The 20,779-nt window shown below is 36.2% G+C and overlaps 3 protein-coding genes across 4 annotated transcripts; 1 reads left to right on the forward strand and 2 right to left on the reverse strand.

Moving 5' to 3' along the window:
* Positions 1 to 1,170: 1,170 nt before the first annotated feature.
* LOC140781250 (cullin-1-like) lies at positions 1,171 to 10,452 on the reverse strand. Of its 2 annotated transcripts, none has more exons than XM_073127169.1 (20): positions 10,336 to 10,452; positions 9,895 to 10,055; positions 9,709 to 9,808; positions 8,589 to 8,774; positions 8,352 to 8,399; positions 8,062 to 8,265; positions 7,901 to 7,978; positions 5,460 to 5,549; positions 5,280 to 5,360; positions 5,134 to 5,196; positions 3,905 to 3,940; positions 3,745 to 3,831; positions 3,517 to 3,666; positions 3,387 to 3,442; positions 3,167 to 3,287; positions 2,935 to 3,096; positions 2,598 to 2,741; positions 2,293 to 2,511; positions 2,040 to 2,207; positions 1,171 to 1,738 (listed from the first exon to the last, which is right to left on the reverse strand). In XM_073127169.1, exons 2-20 carry the CDS (start codon positions 10,032 to 10,034, stop codon positions 1,637 to 1,639), a joined length of 2,235 nt encoding a protein of 744 aa, XP_072983270.1. In that variant the 5' UTR covers positions 10,035 to 10,055; positions 10,336 to 10,452; the 3' UTR covers positions 1,171 to 1,636. The 2 variants fall into 2 exon arrangements, with proteins under 2 accessions (XP_072983270.1, XP_072983269.1); XM_073127168.1 differs by having other exon boundaries at positions 10,271 to 10,452.
* A 1,742-nt stretch (positions 10,453 to 12,194) lies between these two features.
* Positions 12,195 to 16,738, forward strand: LOC140782945 (potassium transporter 5). Its single transcript, XM_073129855.1, has 8 exons — positions 12,195 to 12,409; positions 12,499 to 12,724; positions 12,820 to 13,068; positions 13,830 to 13,880; positions 14,334 to 14,594; positions 14,712 to 14,879; positions 15,260 to 15,514; positions 15,689 to 16,738. The coding sequence occupies exons 1-8, from the start codon at positions 12,257 to 12,259 to the stop codon at positions 16,552 to 16,554; spliced, it is 2,229 nt and encodes a 742-aa protein (XP_072985956.1). The 5' UTR covers positions 12,195 to 12,256; the 3' UTR covers positions 16,555 to 16,738.
* Positions 16,739 to 18,397: 1,659 nt separating this feature from the next.
* Positions 18,398 to 18,934, reverse strand: LOC140781988 (nuclear transcription factor Y subunit B-4-like). The gene has a single exon (XM_073128301.1). It carries the CDS (start codon positions 18,932 to 18,934, stop codon positions 18,398 to 18,400), a length of 537 nt encoding a protein of 178 aa, XP_072984402.1.
* Positions 18,935 to 20,779: the final 1,845 nt, after the last annotated feature.

Genomic DNA, 20,779 nt, shown 5'->3' on the forward strand with positions numbered 1-20,779 from the left:
TCTGGTCCCACCTGAGTTCCTTTTCTACACTCAAAATGATTATTCAAAAGAAAAACCAGATAGCATTTTTTATTTTCCAGAAAATGAAAAATGCACTGTTTAAGGCTTTCCAGGGACAGGACAGTCTAAACGAATAACAACAAACAACGGATTCTAATACGACTATCAAAGAAGCACTGTAATTTCTGGCAAATTCTCCTGCACTACAAAACAGTAACTCACAAAAAATGCAGCTAGTAATACTGGATCAGAACATGCCTTAGCTATGAAACTTTTCGAAACGAAAAACACGTAAAACAGATGAAAGAAATACGTGTCATTTTTTATTGCAGAAAAGTTCACATGCATGAAATGCAATATCTATTTTCTGCGAACATGGAAGTTAAACTAGAATTTAATTAAAAATGAAAAGAAGGTGATATTGACATAGCTATGTACTTGACATGCAATTCTAAATTCTTTAACAAAAATGAGACCTGTGAAATAAAGAAAGCTAAATAATATCTGCCAAAGCACAAAAACAAAGCAAGACAAGCTTAAAAAGAGAAAGATATACTGTATGTGCAAAAGGAGAAAAAAAGAAGGAAAGGTCAATCTTTATTTTTCCAACAACTAGAGCACAGGAAAGAGGGAAAACAAGCATGACTAACACATCGAAAGTTCAGGAACAACCAAGCAGCAGACCAGGCAAAGAAAATAGCCCAACTTTATACTGCTATTGCACTCTGTAAAATTGTTGATGGCTGCACTTACGGGAAGAGCAGGTTTAGCATACTCTGTTGGAATCGATGGCTGCACTAACCTTACAAATTCGTTGAATTTTTCTATACTCCACAATTCCTTGAACCTTCACACACACACACAAGCTATCATTCAATTACATCATGATTGACATTAACATCTCAATGCACATTACGCCACTGCAGCAAGTGTTTTATCTCCAACCACATAGAACAAAAGTACCATAGAAAAAGCATCTAGGACAAGGAAAACGAGCACCATGTATGGTGATAACTTGCCCTCCGGAAATGGAATATCAAAACAGGATGCAACAGTCACAAACCGATTCATCAATCAAAGCTGCCTGAGCAGTGGAGACACATATTTCCTTCTCAGAGTAACAGTTTCTGAGTAAATTGTAACAATAACTATCTCAAGCAATTGCACAAATGAAACACAATGCAGCTTTAGATAAGATAAAAGTAACTATGTGAAGAGTTCCAATTCTTGCTAGTCACTTGAGTCATACAATGGACCAATAAACAACTTTAGTGCCAAATAAAATACAATAGAGTTGTAACCAAATAAATGCAGAAAGCAAGTTCAGAGAGTACATATGCTGACATAATATCAAGATGCAGCACCAAGTAAGTTCCGATTGCGCATTTCACATTCAGAAGCTTCATTCGTACTGTAAGGGGAAGGGATCTAGGAAGTAACCCAAACCTGGCTTCGAGGATAATGTACAAGAAGGCTTATGTAGTTATGTGTCTTGGCTTTCATCTCTCAAGCAGCAAAATAAGTTAGAAGCATCTGTTCCAAGATAAAACCAATAGAGAGTTTACATTATTGCTGGCAGCTTCCCAGAAAGAAATGGTGGAAGAGAACTTTCCTTCAGCAACAGAAAAAGGTTTATTCAGGCTAAATATCTGAATAAGTTCGGATTGTCCTTGTCCCTCTCCAAATAATCTCTTGTGATCAAGTCTTCTATTCTTTTCTTTATTGCCTTGAAGTCGGGCTGCACATCACATAATTAAAACTTGACTACTTACCATGATCAACAAACATCAGGAAAAAAAATCCTTTTGCCAGAAACAAACTCTGAAATTATTAATTTACTCAAGGATATTGACCTCATAATGTAAAGGAACTTTGATGTTTAATTACTGATTTGTAAAGCAAGCATATAAACACATGGACCTTAAAAAGGCATATTTAGCCATACACTGTAGATAGTAAGGAGATACCAACAAATTATATTTATACCAATATTCTTCTTCAAGAAAAAAAAACAATAGATATCATGAAAAGCTCTATACCTTGAACATCCGGTTAAGCTGCTCGACACATTCCATAACTAGCTGTTGGTGACCCAACACTTTACGACTTTTCATAATACGCACTATGGAAGCATCAATTGCATATCTTCTATCTTTGTCAACATCTTCAATGACCTTCTTCTTCTCATCCACAGGAGGAAGAGGTATCTACAGATCAAAGATGACAAGTTAACTTGAATAAGTAGATCCAGAAGAATACATTTAAAGAATGATTAGGTAACAAATACTTTACCTTGATTCTTCTCATCTTATCAGTGAACTTGGAATTGAATTCAAAATAATCAGTTGAAGAGATGCTTTTAGTACTTGGTTCTTTGTTAAGAATCTTGTATTTTGCACATGAAAGAGAATGGAGCAATCTGATAACATCATCATCTGTCAAGTTCAATTGTGACATGATCTCTGAATAACTCAGTCTATCAGAAGAATTAAAAAGCAGCAGTGCAGAAGCCTGCAGGTAAGAAAGATGCATCAGAATATTACACGAATAGCCATGGAGCTTCAATTCATATATGAGATAAAGAGCTTAAACATTACCTGATAAGTTGTCACAATCAGCTCAATGGTTTTAGGTTCAAACTTGCCGTTGATATTACACGTACCCAATGAATATATCCACGTAAGCTTCCTATGCTTGGTTTTTGTCTGATAAAACTCTCTGAAAACTTCAACACACTTAACCTACATATCACATAGGCACAGAATTTATGAACCAAAGGTACTATCTCAACTTTGCAAAATGATAGTCTTGTACCACTCAAGCCTGTTGGAAAACCGTGGAAATGTGACTAGCCAAAAGAACAGTCCACTTAAAACAACAATATTTGGAAAAAAGAAGCAAGTGAGAAAGAAGTGTATAATATCAAAAAATTACCATCTCAGCAGGAAGATTAAGATCAAAGGATTTATAACTTGGCCAGAATCCAGTTGTTAGAACAGTCACAGTCAAGTCAATTCCAGGATTTGCCTGAGGGTTACTATTAAGATACTCCTCAAAACTTGATTGGTTTTCCCTTGCAAGTGTCAAATCAGTTACCTGAAAAAGAAAACGTAAGAGAACACAAATATTATCACAGATAACTAATAACAAAGTCAAACTAACAGACCATGCCCTCCATTTTCGAAGTAAATTGCCCTCCACATTGCTGCTTAAGCTTTGTTAAAATACTTCTCTCATGGTCATCATTAGCACTTTTGTCAAATAGCAGCCTCCGAGCAAGTTTCTTCCTGCCAATAATTACAATGGGAGGGTGTACAGAAAGCAAAATATAAAAGTTAAAATTGAAGAAAGCTAGTTGTTGACAGAATGTAGGATAAAGCTTGCACCTGTAGAACTCCGCGAAAAGATCTTTGTCGCTAATATATGCAAGTAATTTGACGACCTGTAAAAGATTCATTGATGATGCAAAGCAAGGTGTCATAAGAAAACTGAATAGCAGCTGGAAAAGGAAGTGACCTTTTCAAGCGTCTCCTCAATAGCTTCATCGCTTAGTTTTTCACTTCCACCTTTTTTAAGTATGTTATCACAAAAGGTAGCTAGAAGTTCGGCACTTGAGCTTCCTGCAACTCCCTTGTTACAGAATACTTCAAAGGCCTCTTTTAATGCCTGATAAAGACTAGAAAAGTTTAGAGGGCAAATATGAAGATGGATCCCAAACAAACAAAATAGTGTGCAAATCTGTACCTTGTGGAAAAGAGAGTGGTTTTGGAAGCAGTCACTCACATATGTCAAATACTTGTCATGGAGCTCAATTACTTTTCTAACAAAAACCTGAAAACTAGATACTATCATCAATAAAACTGCTCCTCAGTCAGTCGTCATATTGACCATAAAATGCAATTACCTGCTCTTGCAAACCGACCAAATCTTTTTTCTCGGCCTGAAAAAGAACCATATTATTCATCATATTAGACTGATAGAAAAAAAAATAATGGCCATATGCAAGAAGAAAGATCGACTAAATATCCAAATGAAAACACAGTAGTTGGTTAGACCATTATTGCAAGGAAGGTTACTAACTAACTATGTGACAAAATGCATAAAATACCATGCATACAAGCTGAGAAGCAGATAAATTCTGATTCTGATATGAGTGGATGCGTGCAATATCTGAAATGACACCAATTAAAGATTATCTAGATCCTGGTTTTTCATAATGTTCTTCTGAAGGCAAATAACATGGAAGAAGCTTGGTAGTGATATGAGAATTAAAGAGCATATATTGCTTGCACATTATTCAGCCATTTTGTAGTCCAGCACCTTTTATGCCTTCAATATGACGCATTTCCTTCCGAGGTAGAAAGTAGAAACCCACTCTCAGAATGGATAAGAAATTAAATGGCCAATACAATCACTACAAAAGTACTGTAGGAAAGTGACTTGGTTATCTTGGGGGTTTCAGATATGGACCTTAGAAATTTCGCATGCAAACCATTAGACAAAAAATGGAAAAACAACCCTCCGACGATTTGCTGTACTGAACTGAACACCCTCTAACCTGTGTAATTTCTGACGTTATTCATCACCCTTGATAAGTAACGGGTTATTATGCAACAAAATAGAGATTTTATGGATCTTATATTTCCTTTCCATGAAGAATTCAGTGTCGAGGGCTTGTGGGAGAATTTTGCGTGACAAAAAAGAGGGAGACTGAGAGAGGAGGAATAAGGCCAAAGAATGTAGTTAGCATAAAAATATACTACCAATTTGAAAATAGCCTTTGCCTTTTGATTTATGTACACCAATAGTTCATCGGCACCTCAGGAATTACAAACATCATTTACAGCCCACTGTCCTGATATTTCATGTTACAATTAACGAATAGATTTGCTTTCAATGGTCAACATACTACCTTTCTATGCCTCTTCATTATGGATTCGTAACTTCATATGCAAAAGTTATGAAATTAAATTTCCACAATTTGTGTAGAATTTCGTCCCACTGAATACTACATACTAGTATGCAATGACAATAGATTGCAATTGTAATTTTGTTCTACAAGAACTGAATGAGTTATATAAATGCATGTAAGAAAGTCCATTTGGAGGAAGAGAGGATCAGAATATTTTTGACCTTTTTATTACTTGCAGCATCTTCTGCTTGTTTGACCAAATCTGTACCCTCAGTTGTGACATGCTGCAGATCAGAAACTTCGCTAAATCAACAAGGAAAAGAAACACTTTTCAACTATTTTTACAGGATAATAAATTTATGCTGACCTGCTTAAATATCTGAGAAACTGGGTCAAGCCCACGATTTATTCTAGAGAAGAGTCTGTACATCCTCGACAAGTCATCAACCTAACAAGCACAGAATGATAAAACATTGAAACTGTCTGGTTGCTCCATGTTGCTCTGCATTCATTTTACAATAAGGAATATACATGTCTATGCACTAACCTTATCATCCTGCAGCAAGGCATGGCATCCAGAATGCTCTTTCTCAAGAAGTTGACTTGCATATACAAAGAGTAACTCATGTTGCACTTTCTACAAGCATAGCAATCGTGAAACAATGTATGAGGAATCATCAACTGTCAAGTAAAAGAATAACTTTAGAGGCTAGTAATATCATCAGATAAGATATGCAGGTCAGACAATTGGACTGGTGAAGAAGTTTACTAATCCTATTGTTTTTGTCAATAGACTGGGCATACCAGATTAAAGAAGCAAAACCTAGCACTCAGACCACTATCTAGACTATCCAGTTGACACTTGCAGTCAATTTTCTATGCCCAAAAAATATACACATGTAGTCCAATCATAGAGTTAAGAATTGATCTAAATAACAGCACTGGTATGATATGAGTTAAAAATCATAAATGGACTGTGACAAATGCAGCAATAGACTCAAAGACAAGAGGAAACCCTATCTTCTTATGCCTACAGAGGCTCAATGTCAACATATTTTCAAATGTGAACTTTATCCTTCTTGGATTCAGCCTCATTGACAAGCAGCTGGTATTCTACTACATCAAGCACAAAGTTTAAGGTCACTGTCATTGTTGAGGAGGACTAAAAAATGAGTGCCTTAATTTCCTGTTATTATCTTCATCCATAATCCTTACCCAATATAACTAATCCCTTCCACTTGAATTCTTCCTCTACTTTGACCCATATGATCTGTCCCTTAATACAACATATGTTCCCATCTAGAATTTGCCTCACATTTAATTATCCTCAAAGTGATATTAGTGTGGATAGGATCCTAATTGTAAGTTATTTGTTGTGCACTATACACAAATTATGGATGCACTGTGATGTTAGCAATTTGTGTTAATAAATAAAAGGATAAGGCTTTGTTCCCAGATTCCACAAACAGTTCTCAGAAACTGTAGCAAAAGATTTTTGCTATACTTATTTTTCCTATCAAATTGTGAACTTGTATTTGCTTCAATGCTAATAGTCTACTTCTCTATACTGAATGATCTAAACCCTCTATTTTGCACCTTTTTTTTATATTTTTCAACTTGGCAATGAAATCAACAACAGATTCACAATATCGTGGCGAGCGCAATATGCAACCTCAGCCTTCAAATACAGGTATCCATGAGCAACCAATTTTCCTAGATTTTAATTCTGTAAAGCAGGTTGCATGAGCGCGTCAACTATCTCAAATAAGATTCCACAGTATGGTGACTAGGGTTAGAGTATGTGTAACAAAGTTTCGGTCAAGTTGAAACAGTGATTTGATAAGTCGAAAGTGCATCATTGAATCAAACCTACGGCTACTGCTCAAGTCTATTCTAACAAGAAAACTGGTCTTTCAAGAACAAGCACCCAAAAGATGCAGGCTCAATTTAGAAATAAAAAAATAGGCAGGGCTTGATCCATCGTATCAGTATAATATAGCAAAAATTCACCTAAATACATGCAGACTTAAATATCCATGTTGTACATCTGCCTAGACAATTGACATCCTCTGGTAGATGATGCAGCAAGAGCTTCCGTCAAACTTTTATTAATTATTTCATTACATGAATGTCTCCATTAAAAGGGGATTTTAACTGTGGGGGTAAAGCTATGTACATCTTGTCCTTACCATACCACACAGTGGCCAGGGACTTATTCATTAGGATGTTCTTATTGAGAGAGGATTTAACTAACAAAAGAAGCGCTGAACATGTAGGTGAATCTTCAAGAAACTGCATTTTACCTTACGGAAGTCAATAGTCTAATTAGCATAAAAGGTCATAAGATGACAAATATTAGAACTACCACAAGATAGCAATATCTACTTCTTTCAAGCTAACAAGTTCATGTAACCCTTCAATGCATTGTTGCTGTTCCTTTTAAAACTAAAATGTTGTGAGACACTTATAGTGCATATGATGTCGTCATTGAAAATGTACTTGGAACTTAACCAATTTTCATGATTTTAAGATACTGATGGCAGAATGAGAATTGCAAATTTACCGATATCAAGTTCTCATTATCATCCTAAAATACAATGTCATTCTATGCAACTCCAAAGTCAGTATGAACACAAATGGAAAAGAAAATATTGATGTACATTATCAAATGCACATATGGTATAGATGAGTATGGAGTTGTTGATTTGAAAGTGATTGTGCAAGTGCCGAAAATTAATATGTGGATGAATTACAGTACGGCAATTTTTTGTCGATTTACATTTTTTATTTTATTGTCTTTATTTTAAAAAATTTTGATTATACTGTACAAAGTACAAACTAGTAGTAGACTGAGCAACAGGGTTGACAAATAGACTAGGGATTCTGCCCTTAGCCAAGTTCAATGTTGAGTCCGCCATAGATAACTATGATCTTTTAAGGGAAAAAAGTAATCAAAATAAATAAGTTAAAAACTTGAATAGGATGAACCTCCAATAATTTTTGTTCACTACTTGAATGCAAGTAATGCGAAACTCTATCTTTCTCCCTTTTCAAACACTCCTCTGCCTGAAAGAAACCAAGAAGCCATCATCATTAACTTTAAGAAAAGTTTTATGCTTGTTGTTCAAGCATATTCTAGAAGAAAATACCTTCAACATGTAATCTGGACATGAGTCCTCCAAAATCCAGTTCGAAGCTTTCCGAGAATAATATGCTGCAGTATCTTTAAGCATGTATGCTTCAAAGTCATTTTCATAATAATCCATTTTTCCCAATCCAATTTCAACAAAAATATCCAAAACATTTTTCAATAAAGCTCTATCAATCTGCTCCCCCTCACGCTCTTGATCAATCTGCTTAGTGAAAATAATGCTAAGGACGATATAATGACATTATACCAAAGATAAATACATGGTTCCATCTTTCAACATCCACATACCAAAGAGATCACGGCATCTCTCACTATATCATTAATCTCTTGATAAACCTGTAATAGAGGACAAGGAAAATCACAAATCATCCAAGAAGCATCAGAACTTTGCAGAGCTCAGTAAGATAGATGATGCAGAATACTTACATGGTATGAGTATGCATTAACAAAGTGCAGATATAATATGAGGGAAATAAACTTGAACAATCAAGCATAAAAAATTGTGAAGTTAGTATCCTCATATACCAGATCGCGGAAGCAAGTAAGCCCAACTTCGTTGAGCGCAGGGAGCGACCTTCGAGTTATAAAGTAGCGGTCAAGATAGTGAAAAAAACGTGATAGCCATCGGACCATGACCTTGTGATTTGACCATCTTTTCACGAGTTCCCTCAACATAAACTCGTCATGCTTTTCTCTCAAGGATGGAAGCACCTGAATTATGAAAGTAGAGCTGCTTAAAGAGAATAACTGTGAGCATTAGACAGACAGAAGACTACCAAAGAAACATGTAATTACCATTTTGAATGAGAGAGCAGCAGTATATGTTTATAAAGCATATGAGCATGATAAAAAGCTCAATTCGTACAAATTCTAAGCTGAATTAGATGACTATTATCAACGTAGAAATCAAGCTACTGAGGCTTCCAAATATGTAAACAATGCCCTAGCTCTGCTAAAAAAGTTAACCCACAATATTCATTTTCTAGGGGTTAAAAGGAAGTTTGAGGGCACCAAACTTGATTGTTGATGTAATATATATTGAATGAGAACATCAGAGCTGATACAATGCCTTCCATTCCATGCACAGCCAAAGGGAAAAAATATCAACAGGTTTTAAATTTCATACACTGTAACTGAAGTTAAAAAATAAAACTCAAAAAGACCTCAAGTATCAGATCACTCTGCATCATCCACCTAAGAAATCTCTTGGATTGATTATGATCCCCAAGAACCAAATTCCAGAGGCCCAAGTAAAATATCACGTACTCTACAGCATTCTCATTTCCCTTCCAAGTACTTCTATAAATTTTACCACATTTTCAGTGCATGCTCAGTTAAAAGAAGACAACTCCAATGAATATGTCAATCACAATTTCAGCTATTAGAATGAGGAAAGCCATATATTTGCATGTCAAATATCAGGTACTTCAGTTCTAAAACTACACAAACAGGATTTAAAAGCAAATGATCATTCCCATCAGAAATAAAACCACTGTAGAGCTGCAAAGTTATATCAGGCATACTAAACTTGCTTTGTATGGAGCCTACATTGCAAGAACAATGCTTATGCTTTTCCATATTAAACCTAAAAGACAAATAAAACAGAAAGAAAGAGGCAGAAGAAAAAATAGAAAGCCTTCCTCACCGTTGAAGTGATGTATTCTTCGAACGACTCTCGATACTTATCATACAGCTGCTGCGAGTAATCATGAGGGGGCTTCTGAGTGCACATATTGTATATAGTCCTAATCCACCAGTAAAAGGAAACAAACCAAATTGAGCGAAAAGAATCAAGAGAACGCAACCCTAAACATGTAAAGAGAAAGGATACGTGTAGAGCATCATGTAGTCCTCCGAGCTAAACTGCGGCTCGGGGAGCCCTTCCAAGATGTTCTTCAGCTTGGTGATTCCTTTCTGCATGAACTCCCATCCCTGCTCCAAATCTATCGTCTTCCTCTCGTGCATCGACATGATCTTGAGCTCCAATCAAAACTGAAACATACATCAAGAGCTTAAGAAATCAATATATCCTAAACCCTAATTTCGCCTGTGGATTAGAGGGAAACGGACTGGTTCGGTCAATGAGAAACAAATTTGGGTCCCGATTTCAAGCATGGGGAAAGAGGAGATGGAAATCGAAGCAAGAGATGAAATCTACAAAGAGACAAAGGAAAAGAGGGAAAGGTAAAGAATGGGATGATGAGCACCTGATTTGAAAGCCAAACGAAGGAAGAAGTAGGAATTGGCAGCGCCTTGGATTTGGAACCCTAACCTTAATTTTAGTCAAAGAAATGGGAATTTGGGAGCTGCGGAGGAAGCTGACCGCCGACGGAGTTCTTGAAAAACCAAGAACAACTTTATTAAGCTATTAAAATAAGCAAAATAAAAAGAGATCGGAATGAAGCTTGTAATAAAGAAGCGCAATTTGCATTCCGCTCCCCAACTTATTGGTTTATCTTGTTTTGAGACCTGTCTTCCAAAAAAATAGAAACATTTATAAAAAGCACCCTATGTTTTACTCCTATTATTATTACTCACTCTTTATCATATAAATATTTATCATTGAAACTATTTATTTTACTTCAAACGTCTCAAGATACTCTATCTTAGTTTAAAATAGATATAAATTAATTTAGTATCTTGAAAAATTATTTTTAAAATTGAGGTAAAAGTTAATGGAGAACTTAATTTTAAAATTAAATAAGAAGTATTTTAAAAATACTTTTATTTTTCAATGTAGCAAAATATTATTAACTCACATTATTTTCTTGAGATATTAAAAATAAAATTTAGAATAATATGGTAAATATTCATACGGTAAAATATAAAAGATAAAAAAAACAAAAGATACTAAATTTAAAGAGTTCTTTTTCCCTACCACCCTTTATATTTATTTTTCTAGGATGAAAAAGATTTAATGATCGATATGCTAGTGATTATTTATTTCTAAATTATAAATTTTAATTGACGTTCTTTTTGCAGGTATGATCTTCTAAAACTTCTTCTTCTTCTTTTTTGCAGGTATATTTCAGTTAAATTATATAGTTCGACTTCTAATAAAGTCTTGTTTTTTAATTAAAATTTGATAATCAGATAGAGGTAAAAATAGAGAACTAAATTAAAGCAAAAGGAGCTTTATTTTAATTTCATCAGCAGCTGTTATTTGATCCAGTAGAGGAGTTGATAAGAATATTTTTTTTTTCCATAATTCTATGGATGTAAGACAATCGGTTGTCCTCATTGTGTACATTAATTCTGAAGCTTTCCTGAAGCCCCTGTTTGAAGAAAATGAGTGCAAGAAGCACAAGTTCTACAGGTAAATGAGCAGTGTGATTACGGACATAAACCATGTGAAGAACATGGTGGAGAAAATGAAAAAAGAATTACTTAGTAAGACAAAGCATGTAAGAGATTGGTTTGAAATAATACATTTTATAATAAATATTTTAAATTTTAGAAGATTTTATTATACAAAGTAATAGTTATGTTCATATGCTGAGCAAAGATTTAAGGGGCTGAGGTGGTGAAGAGAACTCGTGTTGCCAACGGAGACGAGGCGTGAATCTTTACTGAAGCTGCTGATGTTGTTTAGGTTTTCGACTTTTTGTATTTTTATTTAGTTGTTATATTTTGTGTGCTCCGGTCCAAATCAATTGTGATATTTGAATAGAGGTAGAACTTATGGTTATGGATGTTGATTTTATTTCACTTGTGAGGTAGAGTTAGATTTGATAGATTTTATAAATTAATTTTTTTTTGAGATTAATAGTATTTTAAGTTTTAACTAAACACAATGAATGTGGCATGGTTGTCAAAAAAGAAGAAGTACGATTATTGACATCGATCGATCACACTGCTGAAGATAAACCAAGATGCCACGATTCATACTTATCATTCTCAAGAAATATATTTAATAGAACCAAAATGGGAGTGCAAATATCACGGACCGTTACTGGCTCCTAATACGGCGCGATCTCGTGGACCCCACAGCAACGCCAGCCCGGCTGCGCGTGCCCTTTTTCCAAGAATACCCCCCTAAGACGTGTCCGAGGTCTCCTCTCTTCTTCCGTTCCCCTTCACCGGCTTTTTCCGGTCAACCCGGGCATCTTCATCCTTCCCTCTATAAAACCTTCATCTCCTCCCCCGTTCCATCTATCCTCCTCAATCATTAAAGCGCTTAAAGAGAAACAACAATGGATGAGGGAGGCGAAGCCCGTGCCGCGGAATCGGACGGGCACGGAGATGTCGTCGGGGAGAACTTCGAGACCTCGAAGCTCCGCCGCTACGACTCACTCGACATGGAGGCCGCCAATATCAGCTCGTCTCACGCTTCCCGATCCAACCAGGTTATCATATCTCCTTGTTATGCATGTCCATCTGCTTTATAGATAACATTATTATTGATCTGGGACAATTTGTTGTCTAACAATTATAGGCGAAGGATTGGGAGACGGTATTGCGGCTTGCGTTCCAGAGCATCGGGATTGTGTATGGGGATATCGGGACTTCGCCGTTGTACGTGTACGCGAGCACGTTCACCGAAGGGATCCATCATGAAGATGATATCTTGGGAGTGCTCTCCCTCATCTTCTACACCTTCGCCCTCATACCGATCATCAAGTACGTCTTCATCGTCCTCCAAGCCAATGACAATGGCGACGGTGAGATCTCTGTTAGATGATAGGGATGCGTTCTTTTTTATTTACTAAGAATAAATGTTTTCATATTGGAATCTGGGGGGTGCTTGGGACTGCAGGAGGCACGTTTGCTTTGTATTCGTTGATATGCCGCTATGCGAAAGTAGGGTTGATACCAAACCAGCAAGCAGAAGACAGAGAAGTATCGAACTTCCGGTTGGAATATCCGAATCGGCGACTCCAACGAGCTACGAAGGTGAAGGCGGCTCTCGAGAACAGCCGATTTGCCAAGTACTTCCTTTTGTTCGTTACCATGCTAGGGACTTCCATGGTCATAGGAGATGGAGTTTTAACGCCATGCATATCAGGTATATGATGTATCGCTGCATATCTCCTCTTCTTTAATCCTTACTTAAGTGGGTCATTAGAACAAACAAAGTATGATTATATATCCACCAACAAAAGGCAAAAACCAGCAGTAAAACCAAATTCATGAATTTTCTAGTCTCTCTTAAAGTTGTAGTATAAAGGGCCATCTTGATGACAAATTACTCATTGATTGTGCCGTTGAGGATTGCTTGTATCTTTGGACTGCATGACTTTTCGACGGCAAGGTACATGGATGCTAGTATTGGCTTGTCAAGTTAAGTATACCATTTAGAATAGAAGTTAAAAAGTTTTATATACATTTGTATTTGAAAATGCACCTTTCTCTTAAGTGGCATGTGATGTAAAGTTATAACTATTTTGCAATCTTATGTTTGTCCTCATAGAGGATATATCTTGGCCCACTTGCGAAAATCCTATAACCATAGCAATTAATTAGCACAAAGAAAGAGCATGTGAGAGCCAAGCCTCTCTCTCTCTCTCTCTCTCTCTCTCTCTCTCTCTCTCTATATATATATATATATATAGTCTCTATAGTCTATACCTATCTATTCTATTCATCATTAGAAAGATATTACTTCTAAATCTCTCAACTGTTTGATAAGGATCTGTAACATCATTGTACTGCTTTAACTTACTTAATTAGTACTTACTGTTTTAGCTTACTTTGTTTATTTCTTCTCTCCTCGTAGACTTTTGTTTTGTTTGTTTATTCTAATCTAAGTTTGGATTTTTGTGACAGTTTTATCTGCGGTAGGCGGCATTAAGGCGGCCACAGACTCTATGACTGATGGTAAAAGATGATAGCAAAATAGACCAATATTTTGCAAGTTCATTTCTTTCTTATGGGCACAAAGCATACAGTTTCACGTTTCATTTAATGAATATCACCTTTTTGACTATATCCCACTTCTAGACATGTGATATGCCTCAGCCAAACTTCTTCTGCTTTTCTTTTCTTTTAGTATTATAGAGAAAAAGTCTCACTTAACTTATTTCGTCTATAATCCGAGAGAAACTAGAGATAAAGCAATTACTGTGGAGTATTTGATCAAACCAGGCCTTCTCGTAAACTTAATTTTATTATTCAAGTAGTTATAGGATGGCCCCACCTGAGCTTGAGGAGTTAGGCAAGGATGCATAAAATATTTTATGTTATATGGGAGTAAATTATTTGGGTAAATAATAAGTTTTCCAATCTGATCAAAAACTTATGAATGCTTGACATACTTTGTTACGTTCTCAGACAGGATCGTGTTGATCTCAATCGTCATCCTGATTTGCCTATTCCTAGTTCAGAGATTTGGAACTGATAAGGTGGGCTACAGTTTTGCGCCAATAATTACCATTTGGCTCCTAGCTATTGCTGGCGTAGGTGTGTACAACTTTGTCAAATATGATCCATTGGTGATCAAAGCGCTTAATCCCATGTACATTGTGTACTACTTTAAGAGGAATGGAAAAAATGCTTGGATTTCTCTTGGCGGAGTTGTTCTCTGCATAACAGGTAATTATCCTTTTGTTATCTAACCATTTAAGCTTTCAAATTAAGTAATTATTTAACAATAAATATGATTGCAGTTTTCTTTTTGAATGATTTATATTAAGAATTATTGTGAAATAGGTGTGGAAGCACTCTTTGCTGATGTTGGGCACTTTACAGTCCGATCAATTCAAATAAGCATATGCTGTATTACTTTCCCATGCCTCATCTTAGCATACACGGGCCAAGCATCATACTTGAGGAAGTACAAGGAGAACGTCGGTGACACCTTCTACCAATCAATACCACGTAATGATTTCATAAGTTAGCATTTGTGTGTATACTTCTTTAATTCCTTGTTGCACAAATCTCTAATCATGTTATCCTAACAAAAGAATAGAAATTTAATATCGATATCTACACTGTTCTTATTTGTTAAACTTTCATTATAACACTTAATCTTGGAGTTAGGATCAAAATTGCTACCTTTGAAGGAAAAGTTAATTTGTTCATATATTTTTTGTGATATTTTACACAGAAATCTTTAGCTGAATTGCATGCATGTATGTTCTCCTTCTATTAACTGATGACATAGAAGCCCATTAATGTTAGAAATTTGTCACTGACACTATGTGAAGAAAGTTGATGACCTTATTTAATTTATTCATTCTTTTTAACTTTTTGTTCAGATGGATTATACTGGCCAATGTTTGTATTGGCTCTCTTGGCATCCGTGATTGCTAGCCAAGCCATGATCTCGGGTGCATTCTCTATAATCCAACAGTCCCTTTCACTTGGTTGCTTCCCACGTGTGAAAATTATCCACACCTCATCTAAGTACGAGGGTCAAGTCTACATCCCGGAGATAAATTACGTTCTTATGGTTGCTTGCATCGCCGTCACCGCCGGCTTTAAGACCACTGTAAAGATCGGCAACGCATATGGTACGTCATCTACAAGACTACAACTTTGTACAACTTTAATCCTTTAATTTTTTTCTCAAATTTATAATTTACCCATCCATTTTTGTTTTTACTGTCTCAAAAATTTAAAATATTTTTGCAAAAAGTGACCACCATAGTAGTAAATTTTGACTCTTGATTTGTATCAAAATGCAGGTATTGCTGTGGTATTTGTCATGACCCTCACTTCATCTCTTGTAACTCTAATCATGATCATGATATGGAAGACCCACATCATCAAGATAATCATCTTCGTGGCCGTGATCGGATCAGTCGAGCTTATCTACTTGAGTTCGGTGCTCTACAAGTTCGATCAAGGCGGCTACCTTCCATTAGCCTTTGCTGTATTCCTCATCGCAGTAATGCTCGTCTGGAACTACGTCTACTACAAAAGATACACATATGAACTAAGGAACAAGGTACCAAACGAGAGATTGCAGAATTTAGCCACGGATTCCAACGTATGCCACCTTCCTGGTATTGCCTTCTTCTACTCCGAGCTTGTTCAAGGTATTCCTCCCATATTTGAGCATTACGTTGCAAATGTGCCGGCGTTGCACTCTGTACTCGTCTTCGTTTCCATCAAGTCGCTGCCGATAAGTAGGGTTCCGACCGAGGAGCGCTTCTTGTTCCGTCGTGTCGGGTCTCGCGACAGTTTTGTGTTCAGATGCGTCGCGAGATATGGCTACAAGGACGCGAGGAACGAGAACGAGCAGTTCGATAAGATGTTGGTGGAAAGGCTGAAGGAATACATGAAAGAAGAGCGGTTCAGAGACGGCGAAGTTGTAAGTGAGGCGGTGGTGGAAAGAGAGATCGAGTTGGTGGAGAAGGAGTGGAATAATGGAGTGGTGCATCTCTTTGGGGAGAATGAGGTGGTTGCAGGGAAGGAGAGTGGGATTTGGAAGAAGATAGTGATAAACTATGCCTATAATATAATGAAGAGTAACTTGAGGCAACAAGATAAAGTGTTTACTATTCCTCGCAGGCAGTTGCTCAAGGTTGGAATGACTATTGAACTATAATAGAAGTACTCAAGAAGAATTAATAAGTTCGCCTTATTCAGAGCATGACTTCTTAGTTTTTCTTTCTTTTCTTTTTTCTGTTGGGTTAAAAGGGAAAATCCAAGGATGAATATTATATTTAAAAATTGTATTTAGGACACGAGATTTCTCGTAACATATTAATGTTGCTAGGCTTGTTCTGATATCTTGCATGCTTGTATGTTTTCAGTTAATGAGGTTTATGCTTAATTTTATTCTAATTGGATAAAATTTTGATCTATCCCTTGTCTGATATATCAGTTGAGTTTCTGATCCTCTACTAATTAGATATGATTTTGAGATTTGCAACAATTTGCAGGCTATTATTAAGTTCCTTTTTTTTCAACTTTAATCAGACCCTGTGAACATGCTTGTGGCAAGTCTGAACATGATAGTATGATACTGGAAACAGAAACAAACTCCTAAAAGATGCAGACCCATGAGAAGTACCTAATTCTTCATTTATCAATGTGCTTCCTTTCCTACTTAGTCTTGAAGGTATGATGACTGTATCACATAGTAGTTATCAATGTCAAATTCCCAATGAAACATTTACCTGACCGAAATTGGAATGAATAACCTCTTAGTAGAGGAGAAAACTGTCTTTCTTGCTTATGATTTGTATTGCTCTACTAAAATTTTCCGCAATTGAGGACATGGTGTTACACAGAGATACATGAAGAAAAAGTATCTAGTGGTGCTGCACCTAATTTTCTTAATCAATACTACAATTTTAAAGATGGTACTTCGGTGCGACAAGCTCCAATAGGCATCAGAAGCTTGCAAAGGGCTCCTTCTTCGCATGCGAATCTTATCAATAATAGGTTGAAATTTGTTGATTAGTGCGATTCCACGCAGTGGTGCTCACGCGATTCCTTCTTAGTTCCAAATTCAACACTTGTTGACAAGCTGCATCATTCCAATTGAATTATTGACGCAATCGATTCTAATGTTTGTGATGAAGCCAAGCACCTTTGAGAGGAGAGCCTGACATTAACTTCAAAATATTTCCTAACGAATGGTCCCCTCAAGCTTTATTGTAAAATGAGAAACCTCTTATTGGAGATAGGATATTTTTTAATTCTTCAATCAAATATGCTTCTTTTCTGTTCTCCAATATTACATTATGACAGTACTTCATCTTACTTTTATTTCAGTATCAATGATAATTATTCAAAGTCTGATAGTTTCTTTACCAGAAATCCTGCAATAGCAATCTTTGCAGTGAGTTTTAAGCTTCGGCTAAAGAGTCCACATCTAAATTCATCTATGATTTAGGTTCTTCTTTCGTCATTATGTTTCATGATTGCTGCAATTGAACTTTATACACTCTGTATGCAAACACCTATAACAAGGTAATAAGATTATTATAGAATTGCAAGTAGAACTGGGATATGCGGTCTTGCTTATGCATATCTTTGATTACACTCACAGATGGATTTTAAGGAAGTTAAGTAAAGAAGGATTTGTGACCAAGTTATATCAAAACTTAAAATTCAGCTATGATTACTCTCAACTCCTTGAATGACTTATATCAGAACTCCGGACGAGCAGCTAGCATACAAGATCAATTAGATTAAAATGCTCAATATGTTCAGTTATCAAGAGGAATATGTAGAATTCACATACTTGTATATATAGAAACAGAAACCTTATATAAATCTAAAATTAGAAACGCTGACAAATAGTGATGGTAGAAAAGGACTTTCTAATGAATGAAGATGACAAAGAAAAGTTAGCAGATAAAGTTCTTTCTTTCCCTCATCATATCATATAAATCATGTGGAACATTATCATTCAGCAGAAAGCCCAACTTCGCCATTAATTAGAGAAATTTTTGAGTGTTTGCAGGATCTTTGACATCCAGAGAACTAGCAAGTGGTTGTTGCTTCGTATGTCGATCTTTTCTAAAGATTGATAATTCATCTCGAACATCAATCTGAATAGCCTTATTCTGCTTCATTGATGTTGCCAGGATCTCTTCATTCTCCCTATATTTATGCAAGTATCTTCCCATTGTCTCTGCATATTCATCAAGGCCAAGTGACTTCATAGCATAACAAATGTCATCTCCGTTGATCGTCTTGCGCTTCTCCTTGCGGCATCGATCTGAGGCTTCTCCAGTGATAAAGCTGACAAATTCTGATGCACACTCCTGCATAGTTTCTTTGGCTTGCTTCGATATCTTAGCATTAGGCGGTAAAACTTGCTTCATTATTCGCCCAACATTGGCTATTGGCAATAGATGATCTTCTTCCTTGACTCCATCCACGCGTTCATCTTCTGAGATAACATTCAGTGAGGCCCTTGGAAGACTGCAGCTGCCTCTAGAATGGTCTTTGCCGTATAATTTTCCATCCATCTCTAACGAGGAGAAAAACGTCCTAAACTAACTGAAGGAAATTATCACCTTGTGGCATCTGAGCTCCTTACTTGAGTGTTGATATAGGCATGAGGATATATTCATCTACTTGTTTACTCGATAAGTTCCTAATATCCCTCAAAAGATGTGAGAATGTTCTAATGCTATTGGCCTAACATTGTCTGGGTACGCCCAATAATAACTCGTTACCTTGACACCTGACCAACCAGTTTAAAAGTACTCCCAGTATTAGTTTGGAGATTAACAATATAGGTACATATTTAGTGTGATCATGTTGCCTTGTTTGAGGTTAAAAAATAGACATTAGGGCATGGTATAAAATTAATAATCACAGGAGCTACAGCAATTTTGGTTTGTTTAATTCAGCAGTACTAGCGATGATTTGAGATTATATGGAAAATCATATTAGAGCAACTCAACGTTGTGTGTATAGCGTACAACTATAAGGAATCATTTAAGGCAACTAAAACATAGAAACTAAAAAAATTCACTCAGTGATTCAGTAAATTTTCTCTATCTTCAGTTATTAAATGTGCAATTTACATTCATTATCAGAACTTGGAGGCCTGAATCTTTCTATTGCCTGATCACTCGTTAATTAATTCAGTAACCTTTCTTTTTAATTTTTGTTTATATATCTTCAGTTATTAAATGTGAAGATTGCATTCTTTATCCAGAACTTCTTACAGGCCTACATCTTAATACGTATTGCGTGATCATACAATAATAATATGTAGACTTTATTCTCCAGTGAAGATCAAATATGACATTTGTAAACATAAGAAACATCAAAGAATTTGGTTGGTTGTGACGTCGGATGGATTAATGCATTTTATGCATGACACATGACCTGACAATCTCCAAGTCAGTTGTTCCTTTATTTTTTTTGAGCTTTGATTCGAAAGTATTAACAAGCAATGTTGAGAGGACACTTGCCGACAAATCGTGCAGTACACGCATGCGATAGAACATGATTCCGATGTGGATGCCATTCACATGCCCATGGATGATCTGTATCGATATTGAGAAGGGATCTCTACTTCATTTGGAAAGGCTACACAGGGAGACAGACCTCAGCTCAAATGAAAGCTGCATTCCAATGTCGATGCTAAAGAATTAAGGTAGATCTTCTTTATAAACTCTCTTATCCGAAGGAACAAATAGCACCTGTTAAATATTCTAAAACAAAAATTAAGGGATTCAGTCCTTCTACCTTTCTTTGAAACCTCGAATATTGTAGTTTTATAAACATAGATATTCAATAAATGGCACCTGTCATGTATATTTTCCCAACTGGCCTTTGTACCGTAGAATTAATGTGTCATAATTAAGACAACAAAGGTTGCTGAAAGAGTATCAAGGAGTACTAATCAGGTCCTGCATGTGTAACTGTAATACAAATTATCCCCTTGTTTACTTGAAAAGTTTATATTCAATGTACATTTGCCAAAGTTTCTAGGAATACTAGGAGTTATACTTCTGATCATATGATAGATAATACGCTTGCTATGGTGACAACTGAAAATATGCATGGTCTCTGAAAGATCATATATAACATCTTTTTTCTTCTGTTCCTGGCTGTTGAAAAGATTAAAAGAACAAGTGAATATCGAGGTGACACCTGCCGACAAATCGTGCAATATGCGCGTGCTGTAGAATGTGATTCCCATAGTGATGGCACGTGGCGAAGAATCTGGATCTACGTTGAGAAGAGAGAGTGACAGCTCTAGGTCTGCTCCCTTCAGAAAGGTTACACAATTTCAGCAGCCTTCCATAGATCATATGGAAACCACTTAGCATAACTGATACTAAAGAGACTAGTTC

The sequence above is a fragment of the Typha latifolia genome, chromosome 2 (genome assembly GCF_019914945.1).
Source record: "Typha latifolia isolate L0001 chromosome 2, TyphaL0001v2, whole genome shotgun sequence".
Classification (NCBI taxonomy): Eukaryota; Viridiplantae; Streptophyta; class Magnoliopsida; order Poales; family Typhaceae; genus Typha; species Typha latifolia.